Raw genomic sequence first — 23,266 nt, 5'->3', positions numbered from 1 at the left:
AATAGTAATTTCTTAAATTTATAGCTGGAAGGGATCTTAGAGACTATCTAATTCAACTCTTTACAGATGAAGAAACAGGCCCAAGGAGTGAAGTGACTGGCTCATGGTCACCCCAGCTCTGACACTTCTGCCCACTCCTTTAATAGACAGACAGCAATTAAGTTCTCCTTCCTCCTGGACAGACATTTAATGGTCTCAATTCAATTGGAAGCAGTAGGAGACATGAAGAAATTACATGGACAGACAGACAAGGAATTTTAAATTAAAGTGCATGAGGATATAAACATGAATTGGGGGAGGGAAGGAAGGTACACACATAACAATGCCCCGCCCCTGGCACCTGAGTCTGGGGGGCAACCATCAAGATCCACTGAATCATTACCACCTTCCAAATATAGCCCCTGCTGGTTGGGGGAGGGGAATGTCATAAGCGTAAGAAAAACTATTTTGTAAACTTAGAATAAGAAAGAGGGGGTAGGATGAGGGAGAGTAGGGAACAGAACTAGGGATGGGACCAGCCCTCCCAGACAGGAAATACTGTTGGCTCCCCCCCCCCCCCCACTTCCCAATCAACAGCAGACACAGACAGACAGCTGCATTATCTCCTCCATGTTCCTTAGGGAGCATCCCAGGAGAGTCAGCAGCCACAAGGTGAGGACCCCTTCCAGGGGGTTTCCAATTTCTAGGTGTGTTTGAATAAAGAATAGGGATCCAGCTTCCCACTACTTGACAGGTTCAACCACCAAGACCTTGCACTCACGCTTGGCAATCTTGTCCAGAGAGAGCATGGCCTTATCCGGAGGCAGGTAGAGGGGACGGCCTACTGGGGAGGCCACAGGAGGTGTGATGGCACGGCGTTCCATCACACTGCCTGACCTAGAGTATACAGTAAGTGGTTAGTAGAGAAATACAGCCTTAGTTCTGGAACCTTCCCAGGACCCCAGATAACCAGAGCACCACTGAAGAGTTCACTTCCCTAGCTTCATACCTCATGAGGTGGCTGCGAGAAGGCTGCTGGTGGGAGAAGGACTGGGACCGGCCCAGGCTACCCTGATGTCTCTCCATGAAGTCTCGAACAGCAGGGCTGCTAGGACTGCTCTTTCGTGACAAGGGTCGGGCCTCAGGTGGGGGGTGGGATACACTGGCAGTAAACTGCAACTTCAGCTTCATGTGCTGGCTCAACTACAGTAGGGAGACCAGAAGGATTAGCCCCTGTACTATGACCCCTTTCTTGTGCTAGGGAGAGCCTTAATCTTACTTATTTTGTGGGAAGTCTTTATTTTTAAGGTCTAATTTCTACCTCTTCCATGCTGCAGCTTCCATCTTTTCATCCACTCTGAAAGCCCCTCTATACCAGAGTTGTCAGGGTTTCTATTTCTCCCCCCACCTCCATTCCCCCAAGTTACCTCGAAGAGTCCAGCCCTTAGGGCTTGGAAGGCCACACTGAAAGTGAGTGCAGTACCCTTTCTGGAGAAGCCAAGATTATTGAGAGGTGTGTGGCAAACAATAGAATCCAAGGCAGCCTGCATTGCCCGCCGCTCTTCTTCACATAGCTGCTTTCCTGACAAGAGGGGGGAGGGGAGGAAAATGGATCAGCAGAATTTTTAAGGCCTTTCATCCTTAATCTTTGGTGTGTGACACCAATCTACACTGCCTTCCTTCTTAAAGATTCCAGCTGCCGGCCTTGGCATGAATACCTACCAGTTTGTGCATGCTCTGGGGTCCAGACAAGCCTAACAGCAAGGAAGTCCTGTAGATTGTTGAGCAAAGTATAGGTAACAGTAAAACGCTCCTGTACTCGCACAGGAGACTCACATGAGGCAGTCATTACAAAGCATGGACGGTCTAAGCGAATGCTAGGTAGCCTGAGGAGTAAAAGCAAGAAAAGCATAATGTGAGGTCTAAAAAGGCATAAGATTGAACATACTACCCAAGGGGGTTCTTCTGAGAAGTGGGGCATGCTCACCTATAGTGGGTGTAGATACTTTGAGTGAATGGTAACTTGGGTGTAGACCACTGAACTATAGCAACAAGAGATACCTCTAGGCCCTATGAAAGGGAAGAAATTGAAGGAATAGACATTCTTTAGAGAACCTTCTCTTCATTATTCATTCTCCAGAATACTCTATCCATCCCATCATCTTTTACATCTCAATCTCCCTATGCTTACCTCCTGGCCTTTTGGAGGGGGTTGTTCACCTGCCCTCAGTTGGAACAGGAAGTTATGTTCCTCCAGAGCACTAAGAGGGCACGGGAAGCAGCCAGAAGAACCAGGGAGACGACAAAAGGAGCCCATGGAGATTTCCCCAGACTGGTGACTAATTCAGGAGGAAAAGGGGGATAAGACATGAACTCCCTATTCTGGACTCTTCCAGATCCCTTCCCTATCCCCCAACTTGTTACTTTTTCAGCCTCACCAGACATTATCCACCAGCAACACAGAACCATCAGGCATGACAGGCAGATAACTGGCATTGAAATTGGGGAGGATACGGATGTCCCAGATAGAAATTTCCTCTTGTGAGGAACTGTTCAGCACTGAAAAAGTTAACTGGATTGTTGTTCAGGTTCAGGGCACCTGTACCCCAACATCATACCCCAAGAACTCCACCCCAAAATAAATATCTACCACCACCATCCCCAACAGTCTATATGTCATCCAGGCCTCTAAATCTTATCTCCCTATGGAACAAAGGCAACCCTCTTACTTACCCTTGAGCACTGTCAGGTGTTTTCCAGCCACAGTGATCTGTCGACATTTCAGAACAGGAGGAGGAAGTAGGGTCAGCAGAGTGCTCACTGCCAAGAGCAAGGAAGGAAAGATTAGTCTAGGAGTTGTTAATCCTTGTTGTTTATTTAATCCACCTCCTCCCCATCACAGTACCACCCCAATAGTTCTGTCTTTTTCCAAACCAGGCAATTTATATTCCATCCATCCCAAACCCACTGGCAAACCCTCTACCGATTAAAACATGTGCCCCTTCTTCCTAGCATGGCTCTGAACTGCACACCTTGGGCCTTGAATGCATTTTGCTCCCCTCGGAATGTCTCCCCAGGGGCCCGGGTCTGCAGCAATCTCAGGTAGCCATGATCTCTGACCTCTGCTGTCTCAACCTCCCTTTTCCACACAGTAACTACAATCTGGATGAGGGAGAGACAGACAGATGGACTACTGGGGAGGGGAGAGTTTCTCTGGTAGGCAACAGCACCCTTCCCATCTCACCTTGGCCTTAAGTGTTCCTGGGGGTAGTTTGTCCAAAGAAATGGTTAGTGGAAAGATGACTTCATCTGTGGACACAATTGGTTCTTCCACAGGCAACTGGGGGAGGGGGTGAGTTTAGAGGTCAGCAAGACATAAAGGTGGTATCAATCGGTCCGAAGCAGTCAGTCCCACCCCCTTCCTGGGGTGCAGCGCCCACGCCCAGCCCTCTCCCCCTCGAAATGCAGCCTCTCCGAGGCTTCTGCCTCCCCAACATTTTACCTCGTGGACACCCGTAACCCCTGCTCCTCACCATGGTTGCTCCCCCGCCTGTGGCAGGGCCCGGGCCATGGGTGAGGAGGGGACTGCAGTCTGAGAACAGCCCCGCACCCCCGGGGGGTTCCAGGTCCAGGTCTCCGGAGCCGGGCGCCCCACTTCCGGCGCTGACTGAAGCCAGGGCCGCCAGGGCCTCGGCCAGCTCGGCCCAGGCGGCTCCAGGGGCTTCCCCAGAGCCGGCTTCGGCGCTCCCCCGGCAGCGCAGCACCAGCAGAAAGCGCACCGTTTCCCCCAGGTAAAGGTGGTTCCTCCGTGGCAGCGCTCGGTAGCGGCCGGGATCCCCAGCCAGCTCTGCCCGGGGGGGCAGCGGCACGGCGGGGAAGTACATCGAGTAGTCGCACTGGGACTCCATGGGCTGCGACCGCGCCGGGTCGGGGGCCGGGGCGGGGGGCGGGGGGAGGGCCCCCGGGACCCGAGACCCGAGACCCGAGACCCGAGACCTGAGACCACGGGACTTTGAAGGAAAGAGCCAGGGCCGAGGGGGCGGGGCGGAGGCCGGACAGAGCTGGGGGCCACAGGAGATGAGGGGCGGGAGCAGCGGCCCTGAGAGCCGGCCCAGGGCGAGGGTCCCGCCCGGGAGCAAATCCGGAACCTAGGCGGGGCGGGGCCGGAACCCGGCGCGGGGGAGGGAACACCAAGGGGAGAGGAGGAAGAAACCGGAAATGATGCGGGGGGCGGGGCTTCCGGGGGGTTTCCCGAGTTTGTCAAGACCTTCCTGAATCCTGAGGTTAAAGTCCGGTAGTTTTACCGCCATATCCCATTAACCTGTAAGGCCCTGCTGCCTCTCCGAGAGTGCTGAATTCGGAGGCAGGAAGACCTCGAAACCTCTGAACCTTGATTAACAAATATATTTGGGGGGGCAGGGGGAGGAGAGCGAGACACCAGACTTACGACTTTCCCAGTTTGTGAAACTCCCGGTATGGTTAACTCCCTCTTGTTTTGCAAATCTGTGCTGTATAGTGTTCTTAGAGGTTTAATAAATACTAAATACTAAATTAGAATGTAGCAGAGACTCGAATTCTAGTCCTGTCTCTTGGTCTACTGTATCAGGCAGCCTTTCTCTTCAGTGGGTATAAAATTCATAGTGTCTACCTAATGGAGGTTTGAAACAAATAATATGTATGAAATGCTTAATGTATGGAAGCTTTTGTTATTTCAGGGCATCCCAAATATTACAAGTATCAATATGAATCAGCATATCAGCATGAAGGTAAATTTCTGAATCTTTTTATTTCATATTTTTCCATCATTTTCCTACAGACTTCCTCACATTAACCTTTTGACTCTTCCAGGGAGTTGAGAGTTGCTACATGGAGCCTGCCAGGGGACTGGAAAAGGAAGTAGAGAGGATAGGAGGTGATAAGGGTTAGGTGTAAGACATCTGGAACCCCTAAGGGTTGGAAGCCTTGGAAGCAATGAGCTGCCCTATTCAGCACCTGCTCCCAGGGAGCTGTGTGATCTACAGCAGCAGATTTTCCTATTCTTTGCCCATTTTGGCTACTCCATCCATTTTATCTGTGTATCTCCTTTTAGTTTCAGCTGCCCTTAGGGCCTGGGTTTGTGGCATTAGGGTGAGAGAGTGACTGAACAGCTTTGGGGAACTGTTTGGCATCCAGCTTGTCTTTATACTGCAGCTCTGGGGTAGCAAGGCGCTCACACTCTTCTTGGTCTTGGGGGGTCAGCCCCTTTCTTAGTACATAGCCCAGAACCCCCCGTGCCCCAAACTGGAAAGGGCGGAGCTGGAGGTCAGCTATTTGACTAGGGTCCACAGCTCCTCCCCCCAAAAGACATCGGGATGCCAAAGCTGACCTACGAGCCCGAAGTTTGGCTACTGCTGAAGCAAGCCTCACCCTCCCATAACGGTCTGCACGGTCCCACAGGCTGTGATTGAAGTGAACATAGAGAGCCCAGTCTAAGTTGTTCCAAGCTCTAGCCCTTGCAATCATTTGCTTATCCTTGATTCCACCTTGATCTTTGACTTCCTTATGACCTCTCACACTCTTCATACCAGTTGCCTGGGCATTGTGTACAAAGCCTACCACATCATCCAGACCCCAGCACAGGGCATCTGCCAGAAGTACCAATGACTCATCAAAGTATTCTGCCACCAAGACCAGATCAAAAGTTGAGTCTAGCCAGGCCAGAGCCCATTGGATGAAGGATGAAGATACTGTGTCTGTTGCAGAAGGACTGAGGGGCATGGAGTGGTCAACTGATTGGACATTCGATTTGGGATGGGGAGGAGGTTTGAGGAGGGAGTTGGGGTCAGGCTTTGAGGGCCTGAATACAGAGCCAGATGGCCATATTTGTACACCTGAGGACTGGGTTCTTTTGAGGGGTTTGGGATGCCTCTTCAATGCTCTCATTTCTCTGGGTAAAGGGAGGCCAAAATCAAACCAGAGCAAGTTCCGGGCATAGTGGTCCCCACGTCCCCCTTGCCGGTAGAATGCTCGTGGTGAAGCCAGGAAGGCAGCTAGAGATGGTGCTGCACGGAAGGCAGATGATACAGATTTGTAGTAGGAGAAGGCAGAAATTGCCACTGCTGCAGGATCTCGGACAATGGAGAAGAAGAAACTGTCAGGGGGCATGACCCGGAGTACCTAAGGGGCATAAAAAGGGATGTGGAAAGAAATGAGGAATCAGGAGAGAAATAAGATGTCATTGTAGCAAGAAGTTAATCTCACCACTGTTTCATTGCTCTTTAATACAATAGCCCTCTACTTACCTCAATCTGCCCCACTATCCTGCACCCTCTACAGCCAGATTAATCTTCCTAAATTACCACTTTGAGGCACTCTACTGTCAGAAATACTCATTGCCTTCCCCATGATCTAATAAAGAATCCAAACCTCTCAGCATGGTGCCAAGACTACATTATATGACCCCTACCTTATGTCCTAGAACATGTATCCTAAACTACAAATTGGATCACTCAGTATATTTTAAATTTGCCTCATATTTTTTCCTGACTCAGTGTCTTTATTCCTGTAATTCATTCTCTTTATGATATTCTCCTTCTAAGGTCTGCCTATTAAAAGCCTATTTTGTGTTTCAAAGCATAGGTTGTGACCAACCCAGGTCAAAAATAATTTCTTCCTCCTTTGACTTAAAAGCACTTTGCTAGGCATGCAGACATATTACTTTGTGCAGAGACATCTCAATTAACAAAACCTGGTTTTAAAACAAAGTCAGTTTAGATATGGAGAGAATGGGAAGTTCTGGCATTGTCAGTGGATGAAAATGCTCTGAAAGAAATCACTTAGTTATAGACATTTCAAGGGAGGTTGAGCCATTCTTCTGATGAATGGACCTCTCTCTAAGGTCTCAAATGGTTAAGTTATTTAGGAGTAATAATACATGGGATTACCTTGGAGAGTTTACTTTGCCTAGGATTCAGTCTCATGGTCACTGTATAAGTGAGTCATGGGCCATTACCCCCCTTATACACTTTGCAATGTAGCCTTTTGAGACTGTTTCTGTGTCTGTGCTAGTTGTCCCTCATGTCACTCCCTCCTTATATCTGCTTCATATAATCCATTTGTTAGTTTTAGATACAACTCAGGCAACATTTTCCATTACCCTCTCCCCACTCCCCAAACTATCTTGTATTTAATTACTTTGTGTGTATATAAATAGTAATAATAGCTAACATTTGGGCAGCTAGGTGGTGCAGTGAGTAGAGTGTTGGGTCTGGAATCAGGAACTCATCTTGAGTTCAAATTTGGCCTCAGACATTTAGTAGTTGTGTGACCTTGGACAAATCATTTAACTCTGCTTCAGTTTCCTCATCTGTAAAATGGGCTGGGGAAGGAAATGGCAAACTACTCCAGTATCTTTGCCAAGAAGACCCCCAAATAAAGTCATGAAGAGTCAGGCATGACTGGAAAAAGGAAAAAAAACCAAAACTCCAACATTTGTAGAGCTAACATTTATATTACTCCTATGTGCCAGGCATTGTGTTAAGTGTTTTAACAGTTATATCATTTGATCCTCCCAACAACCCTGAGAGATAGGTACCATTATTATCCCCATTTTACAGAAGACAAAACTGAGACAAACAGGGTTTGCCCAGGATCATACAGCTAGTAAGTATCTGAGGCCAGATTTGAACTTGGGTGTTTCTGACTCCAGGCTAGCTTCCATATGTAAGATGTGTTTGTATTAAATAATATATACTATATATTTAATAGATACATGTAGATTGTTTGATGACCCTTGTAGGTAGCAGTGGCCCCAAGGAGCCACATCTTAGTTTGTGGAAATACAAGAGGAGAAAGGACATCTACAGCCTACCTCAAATTATTTCTGTCTCTGGTAAGCTTTCTAACAAGAAAATATATCAATAAAACATAGTCTCTTCATGAACAGAGGTGTGGCTATAATAGAGTTATGATTCATTTTAGATTGGTGGCTCCTTAAGGGCAAGTTATCTGCCTTTATCCAATGGTAAAAGCCATGGCGCAATGCTTAGTGGTATATCTTAGCCTGTCAAATGTTTATTGAGAGAGTGAAGAAATATGTTAAGCTCTTGGAGGTAACTAAGAACCCTCCACAGTGCTCTTTGTACATAGTATAGGCTGTCAGAAAATATTTCAGTTTCCATTAAGGTAATCATTCCTCAAAGCTTTTTTTTTTTTAAACCCATACCCTCTGTCTTGATTCTATAATTTTTTTTAAACCCTTACCTTCTGTCTTGGAACCAATATTGGTTCCAAGGTAGAAGAATGGTAAGGGCTAGGCAATGGGGGTTAAGTGACTTGCCCAGGATCACACAGCTGGGAAGTGTCTGAGGCTAGACTTGAATTTAGGACCTCCCATCTCTAGGCCTGGCTCTCAAGCCACTGAGCTACTCAGCTGCCCCCTTGATTCTATAATTTCTAAGGCAAAGAAGAGCAATAAGGGCTAAGGAGATGGGTTAAGTGACTTGCCCAGGATCATATAACTAGGAAGTGCCTGAGGCCAAATTTGAACCCAGTTCCTCCCCACTTTAGATCTCCTATGCTGCCTCACTGCCCCTCTCAAAATCATTAAAAAAATTTTTTTCCAGTATAATTTTCAATAATTGTTTTCTAACATTTTGTGATTCATATTCTCTTACTCCTTCCCCATACCATTCCCTTTTCTTATCGTCACTTTAAACTTCACCTCCAAGATTCTTAAACTCCAGAATTCCCCTCTGATTAGAATTACCTATTCTTTTACTTTTTTTACATTCCCCTCCAACCTGTTCTTGACCCTCATGAATACATAAGATCCCTCTATTCTTATTTTCCCAGCTATCTAGGGAAGCAACTCCTTTGGAGAAGGGACCTCAACTATCCCCCAAAACAGCCAACCAACTGCCACACATAGGATAGGCAAAACAGCCTCAACTGGAAGTGGCAGGGTGCCCTGAGAAAGAACCTGAATGCAGCAGGTACCAGGCAAATCAAAGCACAACCACCTTGTCTCTCCTCATACAGTCTCTGTCCAAGAAACTTGGAAATAGCATTAGCCCCAAAACAACCAGACCTCCTGCAAGTCCAGTTTCCACAATCATCATGGAAAGAAGTCATGGTGGACAGGAGAATCCGTCATCCTCATCACTAGTGACGATTGCTGACCAAATGCCACCCAGGGACCCTACCTGACCAAAAGTCCTACTTCAAGTCCAGCTCTCTCAACCATCAAAGCAACTTATAGACATGGGTACAGCCACCCACACCTACTACCAAACACAGGGCAGGCAAGCTGGCCTAACTGAAGTAGTGGGATACCCTAAGAGACAGACAGGAGGCAGAATGAGCCAGAGAAGACAGACCATCATGACTACCACCCCCTGGACCTTCACATCTCCCACATCAAATCCTAATGAACCCAAGAACTTTGGGAACAGAAATGCTTAAAACCCAATGCCCTTAGTCATCATCATCCTGGGAAGTAAATCATGTGGTGACTGCAACTTGGTTAACAGCTCCTATGAGTATTTCAGCCTTGAAGAAGAAGGAAAGAAAGTTCTTGCCACCAAAGTCTTTGGTAGTGACAAATGGTTCAAATCAGAAACTGTTATTTTATCCGTGGAAATGACATTAAAGAATCACTAGCATCTGCTTTGCTACTGTACCTTAAGGACAAAGGGACTTTTCCATTTTATTTGTAGCTGATATCTTCCATATTTGCTGTTTCCTCAATTAGAATGTGAGCTCCTTGAGAGCAGACTATCTTACTTTTCTCTGCACATAGAATTTAATAACTGCTTCATTCATTCTATCACCCCCCTCTCTACTCATTTAAAAAAAAAAATTCTTACATTGTGTTAGAATCAATACAAGTCCAAGAAAGAAGAGTGGTAAAGTAATCCAGGGCAATTGGGATTAAGTGATTTGCCCAGGATCACACAGCTAGGAAGTGTCTGAGGCCAGATTTCAGGTTCTCCCAACTCTAGGCCTAGTATTCTTTTTCACTGAGCCACCTAACTACCCCTCTGCTCAGTTTTGTAATACTATTTAGTCATTTCAACAGTATCCATTTCACCCAAGCCCTCCACATGACTTCTTACTCTGCAAATCTCCAACAACCTTCTCTTTATATTCTTAAGCAATTGAATTCCACAAGAATTCACAGAAACGTATTGATGGGGCCCACTGCCAATTTATATCCATTTAAATGGGCTCAAAGACAAGAAGTCCTGGGTTCTTATCTGGCCTCAGACACTTCCTAGCTAGGTGACCCTAGGCAAGTCACTTAACCCCCATTGCCTAGCTCTTACCACTCTTCTGCCTTTAAACTAATACACAGTATTGATTCTAAGACAGAAGATTAGGGTTTAAAAAAAATTGGCTACCCTGGCTAGGCAGCAATCTCTTTAATCATTCACTATAACAGCTGTTTCAGGCCTCCAAAAATCCCTTTTCTCCTCTCACCTGTAGCAAATGTCCTTAATTCTTATTTTATTGAAATGATGAAGGCTACCAGATGAAATGCTTTAAAACTTCCTTCTTCCTCTCCCTCTTGCTTCATTGTCTTCTTTTCTAGCCTGGTGAAAAAAGTATTAACTGGCATTCAAGGCTCTCTACAATCTGGCTCTACCCTAGGTTTCCATGTTATCATACTTTTTTTCACATCTAGCTCTAGAGTCTCTATATAAAGTGTTTTACACACAGCTCATCCCTCCCATAAAGGATTTCTCTCCCATATTTCTCTTGAGATTCCCTACCTTGAATAACACTTTCTTCAATGAAGCCTTCATGCCTCATAGCTCAAAAGAGATCTCCATATTCTCACATGTTGTATCTGTACTTCTTCCTTTCTGATTTGTACATACTATAATTCTGCTTTTCATTCTATATTATCTTACCTTCTTTCTCGGTATTGGTACAAGTATTGGTTCTAAGGCAGAAGAGTGATATGGGCTAGGCATGGAATTAAATTACTTGCCCAGGGTCACACAGCTAGGAAGTGTCTCGAGCTAGATTTGAACCCAGGTCCTCCCATCTCTGGGCCTGGTGCTATATCCACGGTACTAGCTAGCTGCCCTTCTATATTTGTTTACGTGTCTTCTCACCACCACCTCCAGTCTCCAGTCCCATTAGATAATCAGTTGCTTGATGGCAGAAGAATAAGATTGTGTCTAGCATATTGCTCCATGAATGTTTGGTGAATTGTATTGATGATACTGGCATGATTACTCAATTGGTCTTCTGCAAATACCATTTTCATCTGAGAATGAATATAAAGCATTTGGCAAACCTTAAAGCTATTTATAAATGTTACTAACCTCATCATCTGTTATCATATCTTTCTCTGATCGTGTTTTCACTATTGCCCCACAGATCAAATTCATGCTCAACCTGACATTAAAGATCCCTCTTTTAATTTTCTTTTTCACCTGACTATATATCTTAGTTCTTATTGCTCTCCCCAAATAGCTCTTTAGTTTGAACAAGCTTATTACTGTTGCCTATATTCTCATTTCCAACATCCCATACCATCACCTCCACTGGTCAGAGAGAGACAGAAGAATTGACCTTTAATCTAAATGCTATTTGTTACTAGCTCTTATTTCCTTAAGCAAGTTATTTTTCTCTCTAGTTTTCAGTTTCTTCCTCTATAAAAGGAAGGAGTTGAACTAAATATATTCTAAGGTCCCTTTCAGTTCTAATATCTTATATTCCAACTTCTGCCTTTCTCTTTGTCATCAATTTGTTTCTAGTACTTCTTTTAAAACTCTCTGCCTCCAGAAAGCTTTCTTGCCTTTGCTCTGCATTCCCTCAACATCTACATCTTCTTTTCACAATAATTCTTTACCCTAAGTCCTTTTCCCATGTGTCATGTTTTCTTCATAATAGATGTTTTCTGAGGATAAGGATCCTTCCTTGTTTTCTAACCTCCCTCCTAAACAGGGCTCTATACAAGGGGTCCACTGAAGACATGATAGAAATAGTTGAGAAGAAAACAGGGATCAAGAAGCAACAGATGATTTGGGGGCCTAGGACAAAAGGAAAGAGGATATAATATGAAGAAACCAGGTTGTAAGGGAGCATGGGATACCCGGTAGGAGTAAGGGAAAAGAAAAAATACCTTAGAGAATATGAAGAAAGGAGAAAAGGGATAAGAAGACCTTAAAAGGGTGAAAGTATACATGGAATTCTTAGAGGGAGGGAGAACCAGTTGAAGGAGGCGTGTCAGAACTTGATGTAGTGCAATTAATATGGAAAAAAGGAAGCAACAGATAAAAAGACACCCTACTTCTTTTTGCTTCCATTCCCACTATCTCCATCTCCCTACCAATCTTACCTCTGGTAAGTTGAATCTCATGTGGTGACAGAGGATGTGGAAGGCAGGCTGGGGTCCCCCACCATGGGGGAGGTAACCTTTGACTGTAGCAGCTTGGAAGGACTTCGGGTATCCAAATTGGTATCGAACTGGCAGAGCAAAGCGTAGGCTATGCCGGTCCCCGTACTGATGGAGAAGGCTTAGTACAGAGCTGCTCCCAGATTTATGTGTCTTCAAGAAAACAAGCTGTTGCTGGGGGTGACAGGAGGGGACCAAAGAAGAGCCAGGGGAGTCAGAGGTAGAAGTCCACAAATGGGGAAAATATAGTCCAGGAGGCCTAGAGAAGAGAGGGGAGAAAAGGGAGTGAGAGGCCTTGCACATATTAGGCACACAATATATATAGATATAGATAGATAGATAGATAGATAGATAGATAGATAGATAGATAGATAGATAGATAGATAGATAGATAGATAGATTTGTTGCTTTTATTTTATTTGGAGAAAGGTAAGAGAAAACATGAGATCCTTCTTTAGGGTAGTCCTCATTATGCTAGAGCCTTCTTTGCATCAGGAAGGCTCAGAGACTGGAAAGGGTAATATTAGGGTCTGGAGCCAGTAATAAAGGTGCAACAGGACTTGGGAGTAAGGGAAGCTCACCTCTTCTGGAAGGGCCCTCGCCAAATCTGGAATGCTAATCCAATGGTCACGAAGACTACCAAAGCAGCCCAGAGGCCCCTGGACCCCCACAACCAGAGACGCATTATCCTGGTTAGGAGAATAGAAGGGGTGAGTGAGACAGAACACAAGCAAAGAAATTGGTAGATTTAAAAAAAGGCATACAAAATCTGAACTGTTTCCAGGTGGGGAATCATTCCCCCTCCCCATTCCTTACCCTCTGGCTGTGAATGTTTCCTGAGTTGGCAGATTTTTTACAACCTCAGCGTCTGGAAGGGAGTGGGGGCTTGGGGGTGGGGTTTGAGAGCTGGGGATAAGACTGGCCAAAACCCAAGTAACTTCACTTCCTTTACTCTTTGATCTCTATTGCGTTCAGGCCCCCTCATCCTCCTAGATTCTCTATCCAGCTTTTATTCCCCTCACTATACCCACCTAATTGGATTCCCTTTCTGTTACTGATGCCCTTCAAGATGTGATAGTGGGGGCATGGGACATCTTGTCAGCTGCACCACCCAGGGCCCCCACATGAAGGGAATACTGATGCTTCCCAATCTTCATGCCTAGTCCTCCTGCTTCTTGTTTTCTCCCTGCCTCTCACAACAGTGCCAAAAGGGGAAGATAACTGATCCAGAGAGAGACAGAGCTAGTTTGACTCTATTAACAGACAATGAGAGATTCTGATGTCATCCAGCCCAATCTACCTGAAGCAGAAATATTTCTGCGACATCCTGGACAAGTGTTCCTCAGTCTGTGTTTGAAGACATCCAGTGAAGGGGAATTCCACTACCTCATGAGGCAGCTCATTCCATTTTCAGATAACTTCAATATAGTTAGGAAATTCTTCATCATAAGTCAAGGTCTCCTCTGTAGTCACCTTGTCATCTGTTCTTTAAAGCTAAGAAGAACAAGTTGAATCTTTTACCCTGACTCTGCCCCTAATCCTGAAAAGCAAGTTGGCTGAGTTTGCTTGGCTTCTTTAAAAAGAAAGGGAGTACTTGATAGGGAGAGATGGAAGAGAGAGAATAGAGATAAAGAGGTTCTGTGATTAGAGGGCTCTGACAGAGGGGGATGGAAGGGAGGAATTGGTTGGTAAGAATGTAGGAAGGGGACTTTCTGATGGGAACTGAAACTCAGGTATTTCTTTCCTCCCCACATTCCCTTAGCAGAGAACAGATAGCCACCCCAGTCCCACACAGTCCTCACAGCTGTAGCACCCCACCCTTGGGAGTGAAAGACTGGAGGAGAAATTGCTGCTTCCTGAGGTTCCAAACCCCTGACCACAGCCTCTCCTCTGGAATGTAGAATGGAGAGACAAAAAAGAGTGGAATTCTCAGGGGGGGGGGGTGGTGTCTGTCACCAAATTATGGGGCAACAGATACAGAGCCTCTGAGAAAGATAGAGAAATAGGGACAGATATCCCAAGAGGGAAAAGAGGGGGAAAAAAGACATTCTCAATACCTTCAAATTACCAAGTCAGTGGGTGGGGAGGCTGAGCCTCCTACATGTGCATATATAATCACATCCTCCAACATGCTGACACTCTCTGACAGCCTTCTGCCCACGTCATTTCAGGGACAGATGCCATTTCTACCACCAAATGACATTTCTGCCTTTCTTTTCTCCCCCTTGTCAGAATGACCCTAATTTCTGACCCACAGTTCCTGTATTAGACAATTCCTCTCCTACTACCCATCCCCTCCATCCCTCTTTCCAATCATCTCAACCATAGCTGTGTCTAACTAACTCCCAGCAAAACCCCATGTCTACCCATCAGTGTAATGTCTCTGCTAGCTCTCATCTGGCCCCCACACCCTACTCCTCACACACAGCCCTTCATCCCCCATCATTCTTTTCCTCTTGCCTTTTGGCTCATCAACTTCACTTACAAGATTGTTCTTAGGGGAGTGAGGTGGGGAGCTAAGCCCCTCTTTCCCTCTCATCCCAGCCACAGCTTGCTTCCTTGGAACTCAACTTTCTCTTCAAAACTTTCTCCAGTTCAGCTCCGCCCCAGATTCTCCTTTCCTCCTCCCTCTCCCTTTGTCCAGACTCCATCTCTGCCGCTGCGTCTGTGTGTCTTCCTCTTTCTCACATCTCTCCCAAGTCACTCACTCGCTTGCCTTCTTTTTGCATCGTTTCCCCCCTTCTCTGGTCTCTGCTTTTGCCCCTCCCTCTTCAGTTTTAGAAATGTGAAGGGAAAAAGTGAAACAAATCCCAACATAACCAAAACGTATGCCATGGCAGAAAGTAGCAGAAACAAAAGTCAGAGAGTAAGATCTAATTAAGACATTCGTAAGCACTTTGAGAGAAAAACAAGTAGGCAGAGGCAGACATGGTACACGGAGAAAACAGACGGTGGGCTCTTAAGTCCCTGCTGTGGGGAGTGGGGAGGGGAATGATCGAAAATTGGATGCACAGAACCATCAAATGATGCACACATAATGTCCAATAAATTAACCATTTATTTACAGAATTTTTAAAAATGTAAAACACTGAAAGAGGTGGGGACATGGATAAGAGGGAGAGGAATAATTAGTGATGGCTTTTTTTTTTTCAATTTGTGGTTTTCTTTAAGAAACTGAGACTGAAAAAAGCCAACAGAAGCAGAAACTTAAACAATTCGCTTCCTAACCTCCTTCCTACAATCAAGGTGTCCCTTCAACCAGTTTTTTTCCCCCATTCCCTCCCTCCTCCCAAGTCCCTTGGCTCCTACCTTGACAATTCTACCACCCAAAGAGTTAGCACTCCCAGCCCCAGGCTGGAGAGGACCTAGAGAACACTCCCCACCCCCCAAATAAATACCCTCCATCCCCTATCAAATGGAAAAATAAATATTGTTTAACTCCTACCCTCCTGTCCAATTGAATCTGTGACTCCAGCCACTCATACTCTTTTAGCTCTGCCCATATTCAGTGGTCCCCTTTAGCTCCTCCCCAGACATGGCTTTTGGGGAGGAGAGGTGAAAAGGGTTATTAACCTTTCAGTTGCTGGGGTACATGCTTTCTTTCTCCTTGCTCCTATTATCGAAATCCAAGCAGGACCAGAGTTAGGGTTAGGAGAAGGAGAAAAGGGTGGGTAGGGAGATTCCCAGAGGTCACTTGGCTCCTGGCACCATTGTGGTTGTAGCGACTACTGCCACCACCACCTTTACCCATAGGAGTGTTCCTTCTTGGGGGCCGGGCTGGTGGGACCACAGCTGCTGCTCCTGCTGTCCAGTCATCTGCATAGTGCTGCCCTTCCCCAGAACCACTAGCATCCTCATCTGAGGGAAAGAATCAGAATGTCAAAGATGGAAAAGTCCTTGTTGGTCAAACTGGACTATAAGCTGTCCCCCAAATCCAATGTGCCATCTTTAGGTTTTGTGAATTCACATAAGCCAGCCTCCATTCCTGAAATATACTCCCTTTCCTTATATTAGTCTTTTAAAATCCTTATCTACCTGCAAGGTATGGCTCAGGTACTACATGAACTCCATAAAATCTTCCTTGATCTCCCCAGTTTTTAGTGTTTTCTCTACTAAAATCTTTCTAGAGCATTTCATGAGCTAAGCTCTCTTTTACCACCCCCCACCACCACTCCCTACCTTGTATTTACTTATCTGTATACATTTTGTATCCCCTAGTTGACTGTAAGTTCCTTGAGGGCAGAGACTGCTTCGTTTTTGTCTTTGTGTCTCCAGTGCCTAGCATAATGCCCTGCACATGTAAACTATAGTAAATAGTATACTTTAGTATAGTAAACTATAGTAAACTCTTAATAAATATTTATTGAATTTAATATGTCCAGTCCCCCATTACAAAAACCCCCTTATTTTATAGAGGAAGGGAATTTGCCCAGTGTCAGAGAAATTGTAAGTGGCAGTTGGGATTCCCCTTTGCCTCCAAGACTAGTGCTTGACTACACTGGTCTCCATATAACTATGAGGAGGATAGGGAAAGGGAACCCAGAAATGGAAACAAGGAAACAATGGCAAAGGGCTATTCAGAAAGATAGGGAAATGCCAGGGGAGGGGAATGATCAAGAAAAAGGGTAGAAAGTAGTTAAGAGATCTTTGGGGAGTTTGTTCTCTTTGGCCATTAAGAAGGTAGAGTTAGTTAACAATTAAAGGTTGGGAGCTTTGGTTAAGATCAATAGTGGAAGCTCTGGAAACTGGAGGGGTCAGGGAAAGGCCAAAGTCCCTAAAAGATTAGGGTCAGTGTCAAGTCAGGGGTCAAAAGTAAAGGTCAGATGGGGATGATCCTCACCTGCATCTTGAAGGTCCAGGTCATGCCCAAGAGCTGCTGCCCTCATTCGAGCTGTGGCTGCCCGAAGCTGCAGTCTCTGCCGTCTAGTGGAGAGACTGGGACCTGAGATGTCCACTTCCAACTCTGGGTTTTTTAGCTGTTCTGCCAAGGAGCTTCCTACTACAGGTGGCAGGTACCTGGGGCCGAACACAATCAGAAAGTGTGGTTTTCTTTTCCCCCTTTCTCTCTGCCCTACCAATCACTACTTTCTAATCACTAAAGATTTCTGCTTCATCCCTACCATACACCATAACCCTCTTCTTACTTGAATCTTTCTGGCTCTTTGCTTATGCCCCACCCCTTGGAGAAGGCCTTACCGTCCCCATCCAGCCCCTGTCCAGCAGGGCATTGCCTCTTCTGTAACATCCATTGACATTCGTGGATCTCCACACAGTGTCAGGGGCAGCCCTGCCCAGAAACCCCGGACCCGGCTCAGTCGATCCCGGAGCTCCCACACCTGATAGGTAGGAGAAAGAAGAAAGAGAAATCTATGGAAAGTATAGGTCAGATAATTTTTCCCACAATTGTTCAAGTCACTCTCATCTGCCTATCCTTTATTAGAGATTCCCTCACCAGCCGGGGCAAATTGGTTCCTGCTGCTGTGGTGGGCCACTCTTCCTCAAGAGGAAATGTCCACAGTTGACCAACCTCATCCTGGGGTGAAGGAGCTCTCCGAGAACGGGCAGGGGCTGGATGAGGACCCCCACATCCCTGAAACACCTGAGGGTACAGTAAAGAATTTAGAAGACAATAGATTGGTCCCTGCTCCTTTGTTCCTCTCCAGTAATAATGGCAATGCTCCCACTCTCCCTTGGTAGACCATTCCTGGACTCTTCCAAGACACCACACCAATACCTGGGCTGAGATCCCCACACTGTTTTCCTGCAGAAACATCAAACCCTCAGAGATCTTCACTCCAATGGACTCAGATGCTAACTCAAAGGAGAAGGGACCTTGGAGCCTCTCTGCCAGGAGCAAGAGTGTATCTGGTAGGGAGAAGAGGAAACAGGACAGTATGATATCCCTTCATCTAAGATTTGTCCCACAAAGGCCCTTTTTCCAGGTTTTAATGTAAGGACGTAATGTAATTCCTTTTAGAGTCTTCATAGCCTTTTCTCAGCATATCACCCCTCATTTAAGTCCCTTTTACCCAGGTAGTCTTACCTCCCAGTCCTCCCTTGGCCCCTCTCACCCAAATAGCTCCCCCAGTCCGGCTCTAGGCCCCCGGTACTGAGACAGCCTCGAGCCACATTGAGGCAGAAACCCCGGCAGGGCCGCAGGGAGGGCGACCCTCGGCATAGGGGACAACCAGTCAGACGCATCACAGCTCGGACACAGCCCTCAGACATTGACACCTGGGGACAAAGAACATCATTATTACCATCATCAATCACAAACACTTTTTAAATGTTTACAATGTTTTAAGAGTACTATGTCAGGCACTAAAAGAAATAATGGAAGAGTAAGATCTCAAGGATTGCATAATTTACTTGAAGAAAAATACTAAAAAGGGACAGGAGATTCTGGGTTCGAATGTGACCTCAGCCACATCCTAGCTGTGAGATCTGAGGCAAGTCACTTAACCCCTATTGTTTAGCCCTTACTGCTCTTCTGCCTTGGAAATGAGACTTAATATCAATTCTAAGACAGAAGATAAGGGTTTAAAAAAAGAAAAAGAGAAACTAAGGCTTCTAATATTTTTGTCTGCTAGGAAAATTCGTAGGAAAATCACCTATGACTTAGTAAATTATCTTCAGAAGTTACTTGAGATATACTTTATCAGTGTGACTCTCTCATAATCACAATTCGCATCATCGAGATAATTTTAATCCAGGTCTTCCTCATTTTAAGCCCTGCATGCTTTCTATTATGCCATATGACCTTCATTAACAATGATCTAGTATATGATGAATATCAATAGGAGGGGTAGGAGTTCCTGAAGAATGAGAAATTACAGCAGGCCAAGGCTAAGAAGACTCCATGATGGAAGTGACCTCAAAGTGATGTTCAGATAAGCAGAAAGGGAAAAGAAGGATATTTTTAAGTGGAATGATAAAAACAAGGATGAAGAAGTAGGAATGACTAGGTATATGGACTTAAGAGATATCTCCTTTGGTCTAGATGAAGGAAAGGATTCAATGTACAAGATTAGTCTTGGGTTTAAATGCCAGGCTAAGGAAAATTATCTTGTACAAATTTTGAGAGCAAATCAGAAGAATTAGAGGCTGTACTGTGCTGGAATCAGCTCAAACTGACTTGCAAAGAGCTGACTTAAATTTTCAGTGTGAAGGTATTTATGTTTTGATAATTGGCAAATGCTACAAATCAGGGTTTGACTTATTGTTTTGTGGAGATTGTCTAGATTTAAGAGTGATGGAGCAATTTTCAGTCAAGGAAATCAAAACTATTAATAAGCACATGAAAAAGTGTTCTAAATCTCTTATAATCAGAGAGATGCAAATCAAAACAACTCTGAGGTATCACCTCACTCCTAGCAGACTGGCTAACATGACAGCAAAGGAAAGTAATGGAAGGAATGTGGCAAAATAGGGATATTAATTCATTGCTGGTGGAGTTGTGAATTGATCCAACCATTCTGGAGGGCAATTTGGAACAATGCCCAAAGGGCGATAGAAGACTGTCTTCCCTTTGATCCAGCCATAGCACTGCTGGGTTTGTACCCCAAAGAGATAATAAGGAAAAAGACTTGTACAAGAATATTCATAGCTGCTCTCTTTGTGGTGGCCAAAAATTGGAAAACGAGGGGATGCCCTTCAATTGGGGAATGGCTGAGCAAATTGTGGTATATGTTGGTATATGTTGGTGATGGAATACTATTGTGCTAAAAGGAATAATAAAGTGGAGGAATTCCATGGGAACTGGAACAACCTCCAGGAATTGATGTAGAGTGAAAGGAGCAGAACCAGGAGAACATTGTACACAGAGACTGATACACTGTGGTACAATCAAATGTAATGGACTTCTCCATTAGTGGCAATGCAGTGTTCCTGAACAACCTGGAGGGATCTATGAGAAATAACACTATCCACATTCAGAGGAAAAACTGTGGGAGTAGAAACACAGAAGAAAAAAACAACTGCTTGATTACATGGATCAAGGGGATATGATTGGGGATGTAGACTCTAAATGAACATCCTAGTGCAAACACCAACAACATGGAAATGTGTTCTGATCAAGGACATATGTAATACCCAGTGGAATTACACATTGGCTATGGGAGGGGTGGGGGGAGAGGAAGGAGGAATAGAAAATGATTTTTGTAACCAAGGAATAATGTTTGAAATTGACCAAATTAAAAAAATAGAGTGATGGAAAAAATGTAAATAATGTTGATTAAATTTAATAATGTATGTATGTGTGTGTATGTTGGGGGGAATGACAATTTTTTAACCAGAGAGCCAATTGCTAAACATTTATCAGCATTTTAAGAAATTACAAATTAGCCAGTCTTACTTATATTATTAATTATTAATCAGTTCTATGAAAACATCGTATTAGGTGAAACAAAGTTAAACAGAGCAGATATTTCCATAGAAACAAAAGTATAAAAGGATTTTAAAAAACTAACATATGTCACAGTAAGCTTCACCATTCAAAGAGGTTCTGTTATAATACATTAGTGATATGACATTACTGTGAAATGTTAATCAAAGGTATGTGACAAGGGACAATGCCCATATAACCTCCAGAGACCTACAATTGAGAAGAAGAGAGCCAAGAGGCAAAGAAGATCCTAGTTAGGGCATAGCCAGAGATTGTGATAATTAGGATGTCTCTTTCCTCTCCTCCTCTAAGGGCAGAGATTTACCTTAGGATAAAAAAAGGAGCTAGCCCTTTTAACCATAATCAAGGAGTAACAGTAAATAAAACAGGTCTCTTTAAATTAAAATTTCTGCTTTGGGGTCTCTTTCTACCTCCATCCTTTTTCCCTTGGGCCTATCCCTTCCCTAATTTCCTTACCAACCTTAAGTGCTGAGCTGACCACATCTCTTCCAGTTGCCAGTCCCTGGATGAAGGCACGAGCAGCTACGAGAGCTCGAGTAACCTAGACAAGGAAAGATATGGGAGAAATATAAACAACAGGGAAGTTGATGTCAGTTATTTTCTAGAGATGGGAAGGAATTTAGGAAATGGTCTATGAGTCCTGAAGCTTGGGTTTCTACGGCGATCTATGGAGAATTAAGGATTTGGGGTGGTAAGATTTTCAACAGTTGGAGTTGAGAAAGGTCAAAAGGAAATATTGTCTGAGGGAATTAAGAATTAAGAATCTGTGGGGAATTTGTTATCCAGCTAGTATGAAAGGATCAGAGTTTAGGGGAAATCAGGGGACACTAGGTCTAATATAGTAAGAGAATCAGGAATTTGAAGAAGTACAGAAGTGTGAATGTTTGTAGGATTAGAATGTGCCTGACCCTTACCTGCAGGCGGAGGCGTCGGGGTGAGTCCCCAAAGGGCTGTAGCTGGCCATCTGGAGATGTAGAAAGGCGGGCAAGACAAAGCAGGTAGTCAGGGGGGAAACTGTACTGTGGATGGAGCAGGGGAAATGCTCTTTCCAAGAGTTGAGTCCAAAATTCAGATAAGGCATCATCTAATCCTGCACTGGTCCCCCGGTAGTGGCCTCGTAGCTGTGAGAAGAGCCCACTGAACACTGGTGCATGTTGGACAAACAGGCGGCCATAGGAGCGAGAAAACAACTGGGAGAGGGAGCGTTCAGATGCAGAGAGCAACTCCTGGAAAAACTCTGTAATAGAGATAAGGATAGTGGGAGGTGAGGTAGGGCACAGGAAGAGAATGTGACCAAAAGACAAGAAACATGTAGACAAGAAAAGAAAGCAAAGAGACAGAGTGAAGAAGAGAAAAGACCAATTAATTTGGAGTTGCAGTGGAGTCAAGGCTAGGGGGAAGAAGAACTGGTTACCTTGAAAGGGAAAAGGGTGTTAGGAAAGGATTCCTGAGTTCCTGAGCACAGAGGGGATATAATAAAGCTAGGATTTTGGACACCAGAGTCCTCACCATCAAATTTCCGATGCCGAGCAGCTAGAGTATGGACAAGAAAGGATCCACTTTCTTCCACCAGACCCCGAAAGGTATCTTCTGTCTCCCTAGTGAGCCTCTGCTCTGTTTCACTGGAGCAGCAAGTATATTCCTGAGGGCAGACCCGGAGATGCTCACCTGAGGAAGGGTGACATGTCAGTGAACGTTAAGGAAATATTTTTTATTCTTTTCCCTCTCTTCTTCCTTCTTTAGCTGGACTGCTTGCCATTGTCTCTCCCCACCCCTTGACTTTGTTCCCCCTTTCTCAGTAAGTATCCAATGTTTCCCAGTTCACTAGTGAATAGCTATATATGGCTCCTGCTCAAAAGAACCCCAGAATGGACAATGACAACCCCCGACCCCTAGCTTTAATCCACTCTGGGCCCCTCAAAAGTCTCATAGTATGCAGATCTTATAGGGGAATTAAATTATGTGTAACAGAGAGATATTATAATGAGTAGGTGTCACAGGCATGGATTTATGAGAGAAGTTCCTACGGAAGGAGTGAGAGATCTATTATATGATCGAGAGGGGAAGGGTGTGGAGGAAGGGAGGGTTCTGTTGTCATGGTCTTGAAGAAAGGGGAATCATGGAGAAAGGAGGGTTCTGTAGGGATAGGGGAGCAGGGTCTTGAAAGGGGGTTCCGTTATCATGGGCTTAAGACACAAGGGGGGGTCTTCAAGGAAGTGGGGTACTATGGAGTAACTAGAGAAGGAATTATTACGGGATGGGGAGTGGTATTTATTAAGGATGGGCTACTATGGGACAGGGAAGACTCCGTTCCCCAGTCTTCTTGTTCTCCCCTTACCAGAGATCAGTGTGGGAGGCAGTAAGCTCAGGCTGTAACCCCGGGCTCCCAGCACCTGCCGGGTCTCAGCGCAGCTCCGAGTGGCTTTGGCCTCGCCCCCTGGCCCGGGGCACAGGGGCAGCAGCAGGAGCAGAAGGGGTTGCAGAGGGAACATGAT

General features: G+C 45.1%; 3 protein-coding genes and 1 long non-coding RNA gene across 8 annotated transcripts; 1 reads left to right on the top strand and 3 right to left on the bottom strand.

Moving 5' to 3' along the window:
- Positions 1 to 157: 157 nt before the first annotated feature.
- On the bottom strand, positions 158 to 4,173 carry TRAPPC14 (trafficking protein particle complex subunit 14). The gene is made up of 11 exons (XM_001367060.4): positions 3,513 to 4,173; positions 3,224 to 3,319; positions 3,012 to 3,141; positions 2,713 to 2,799; positions 2,418 to 2,538; positions 2,171 to 2,318; positions 1,967 to 2,049; positions 1,702 to 1,865; positions 1,407 to 1,561; positions 989 to 1,182; positions 158 to 876 (listed from the first exon to the last, which is right to left on the bottom strand). The coding sequence occupies exons 1-11, from the start codon at positions 3,885 to 3,887 to the stop codon at positions 723 to 725; spliced, it is 1,707 nt and encodes a 568-aa protein (XP_001367097.1). The 5' UTR covers positions 3,888 to 4,173; the 3' UTR covers positions 158 to 722.
- LOC107651399 (uncharacterized) lies at positions 3,634 to 5,846 on the top strand. Its single transcript, XR_001628197.2, has 3 exons — positions 3,634 to 3,770; positions 4,695 to 4,745; positions 5,547 to 5,846. It is a non-coding gene; the product is annotated as an uncharacterized LOC107651399 (long non-coding RNA).
- GAL3ST4 (galactose-3-O-sulfotransferase 4) lies at positions 4,747 to 15,295 on the bottom strand. Of its 3 annotated transcripts, XM_007483312.3 has the most exons (5): positions 14,853 to 15,295; positions 13,668 to 13,861; positions 12,949 to 13,056; positions 12,311 to 12,626; positions 4,747 to 6,135 (listed from the first exon to the last, which is right to left on the bottom strand). In XM_007483312.3, the coding sequence occupies exons 2-5, from the start codon at positions 13,691 to 13,693 to the stop codon at positions 5,071 to 5,073; spliced, it is 1,515 nt and encodes a 504-aa protein (XP_007483374.1). In that variant the 5' UTR covers positions 13,694 to 13,861; positions 14,853 to 15,295; the 3' UTR covers positions 4,747 to 5,070. The 3 variants fall into 3 exon arrangements, with proteins under 3 accessions (XP_007483374.1, XP_007483376.1, XP_007483375.1); XM_007483314.3 differs by lacking the exons at positions 13,668 to 13,861; positions 14,853 to 15,295 and adding an exon at positions 13,184 to 13,610; XM_007483313.3 differs by lacking the exons at positions 13,668 to 13,861; positions 14,853 to 15,295 and adding an exon at positions 13,399 to 13,610.
- Positions 15,296 to 15,407: 112 nt separating this feature from the next.
- On the bottom strand, positions 15,408 to 23,263 carry GPC2 (glypican 2). Of its 3 annotated transcripts, XM_056817782.1 has the most exons (11): positions 23,110 to 23,263; positions 22,281 to 22,439; positions 21,686 to 22,008; positions 21,232 to 21,312; positions 18,439 to 18,601; positions 18,102 to 18,232; positions 17,820 to 17,966; positions 17,564 to 17,703; positions 17,208 to 17,383; positions 16,547 to 16,658; positions 16,090 to 16,225 (listed from the first exon to the last, which is right to left on the bottom strand). In XM_056817782.1, exons 1-10 carry the CDS (start codon positions 23,261 to 23,263, stop codon positions 16,582 to 16,584), a joined length of 1,551 nt encoding a protein of 516 aa, XP_056673760.1. In that variant the 3' UTR covers positions 16,090 to 16,225; positions 16,547 to 16,581. The 3 variants fall into 3 exon arrangements, with proteins under 3 accessions (XP_001372022.1, XP_056673760.1, XP_056673761.1); XM_001371985.4 differs by lacking the exon at positions 16,547 to 16,658 and having other exon boundaries at positions 15,408 to 16,225; XM_056817783.1 differs by lacking the exon at positions 16,090 to 16,225 and having other exon boundaries at positions 16,547 to 16,671.
- Positions 23,264 to 23,266: the final 3 nt, after the last annotated feature.

Source organism: Monodelphis domestica, chromosome 2 (assembly GCF_027887165.1).
Source record: "Monodelphis domestica isolate mMonDom1 chromosome 2, mMonDom1.pri, whole genome shotgun sequence".
Taxonomy (NCBI): domain Eukaryota; kingdom Metazoa; phylum Chordata; class Mammalia; order Didelphimorphia; family Didelphidae; genus Monodelphis; species Monodelphis domestica.
The sequence above is the reverse complement of the archived record's forward strand: the minus strand, read 5'-3'. Positions and strand labels throughout refer to the sequence as shown.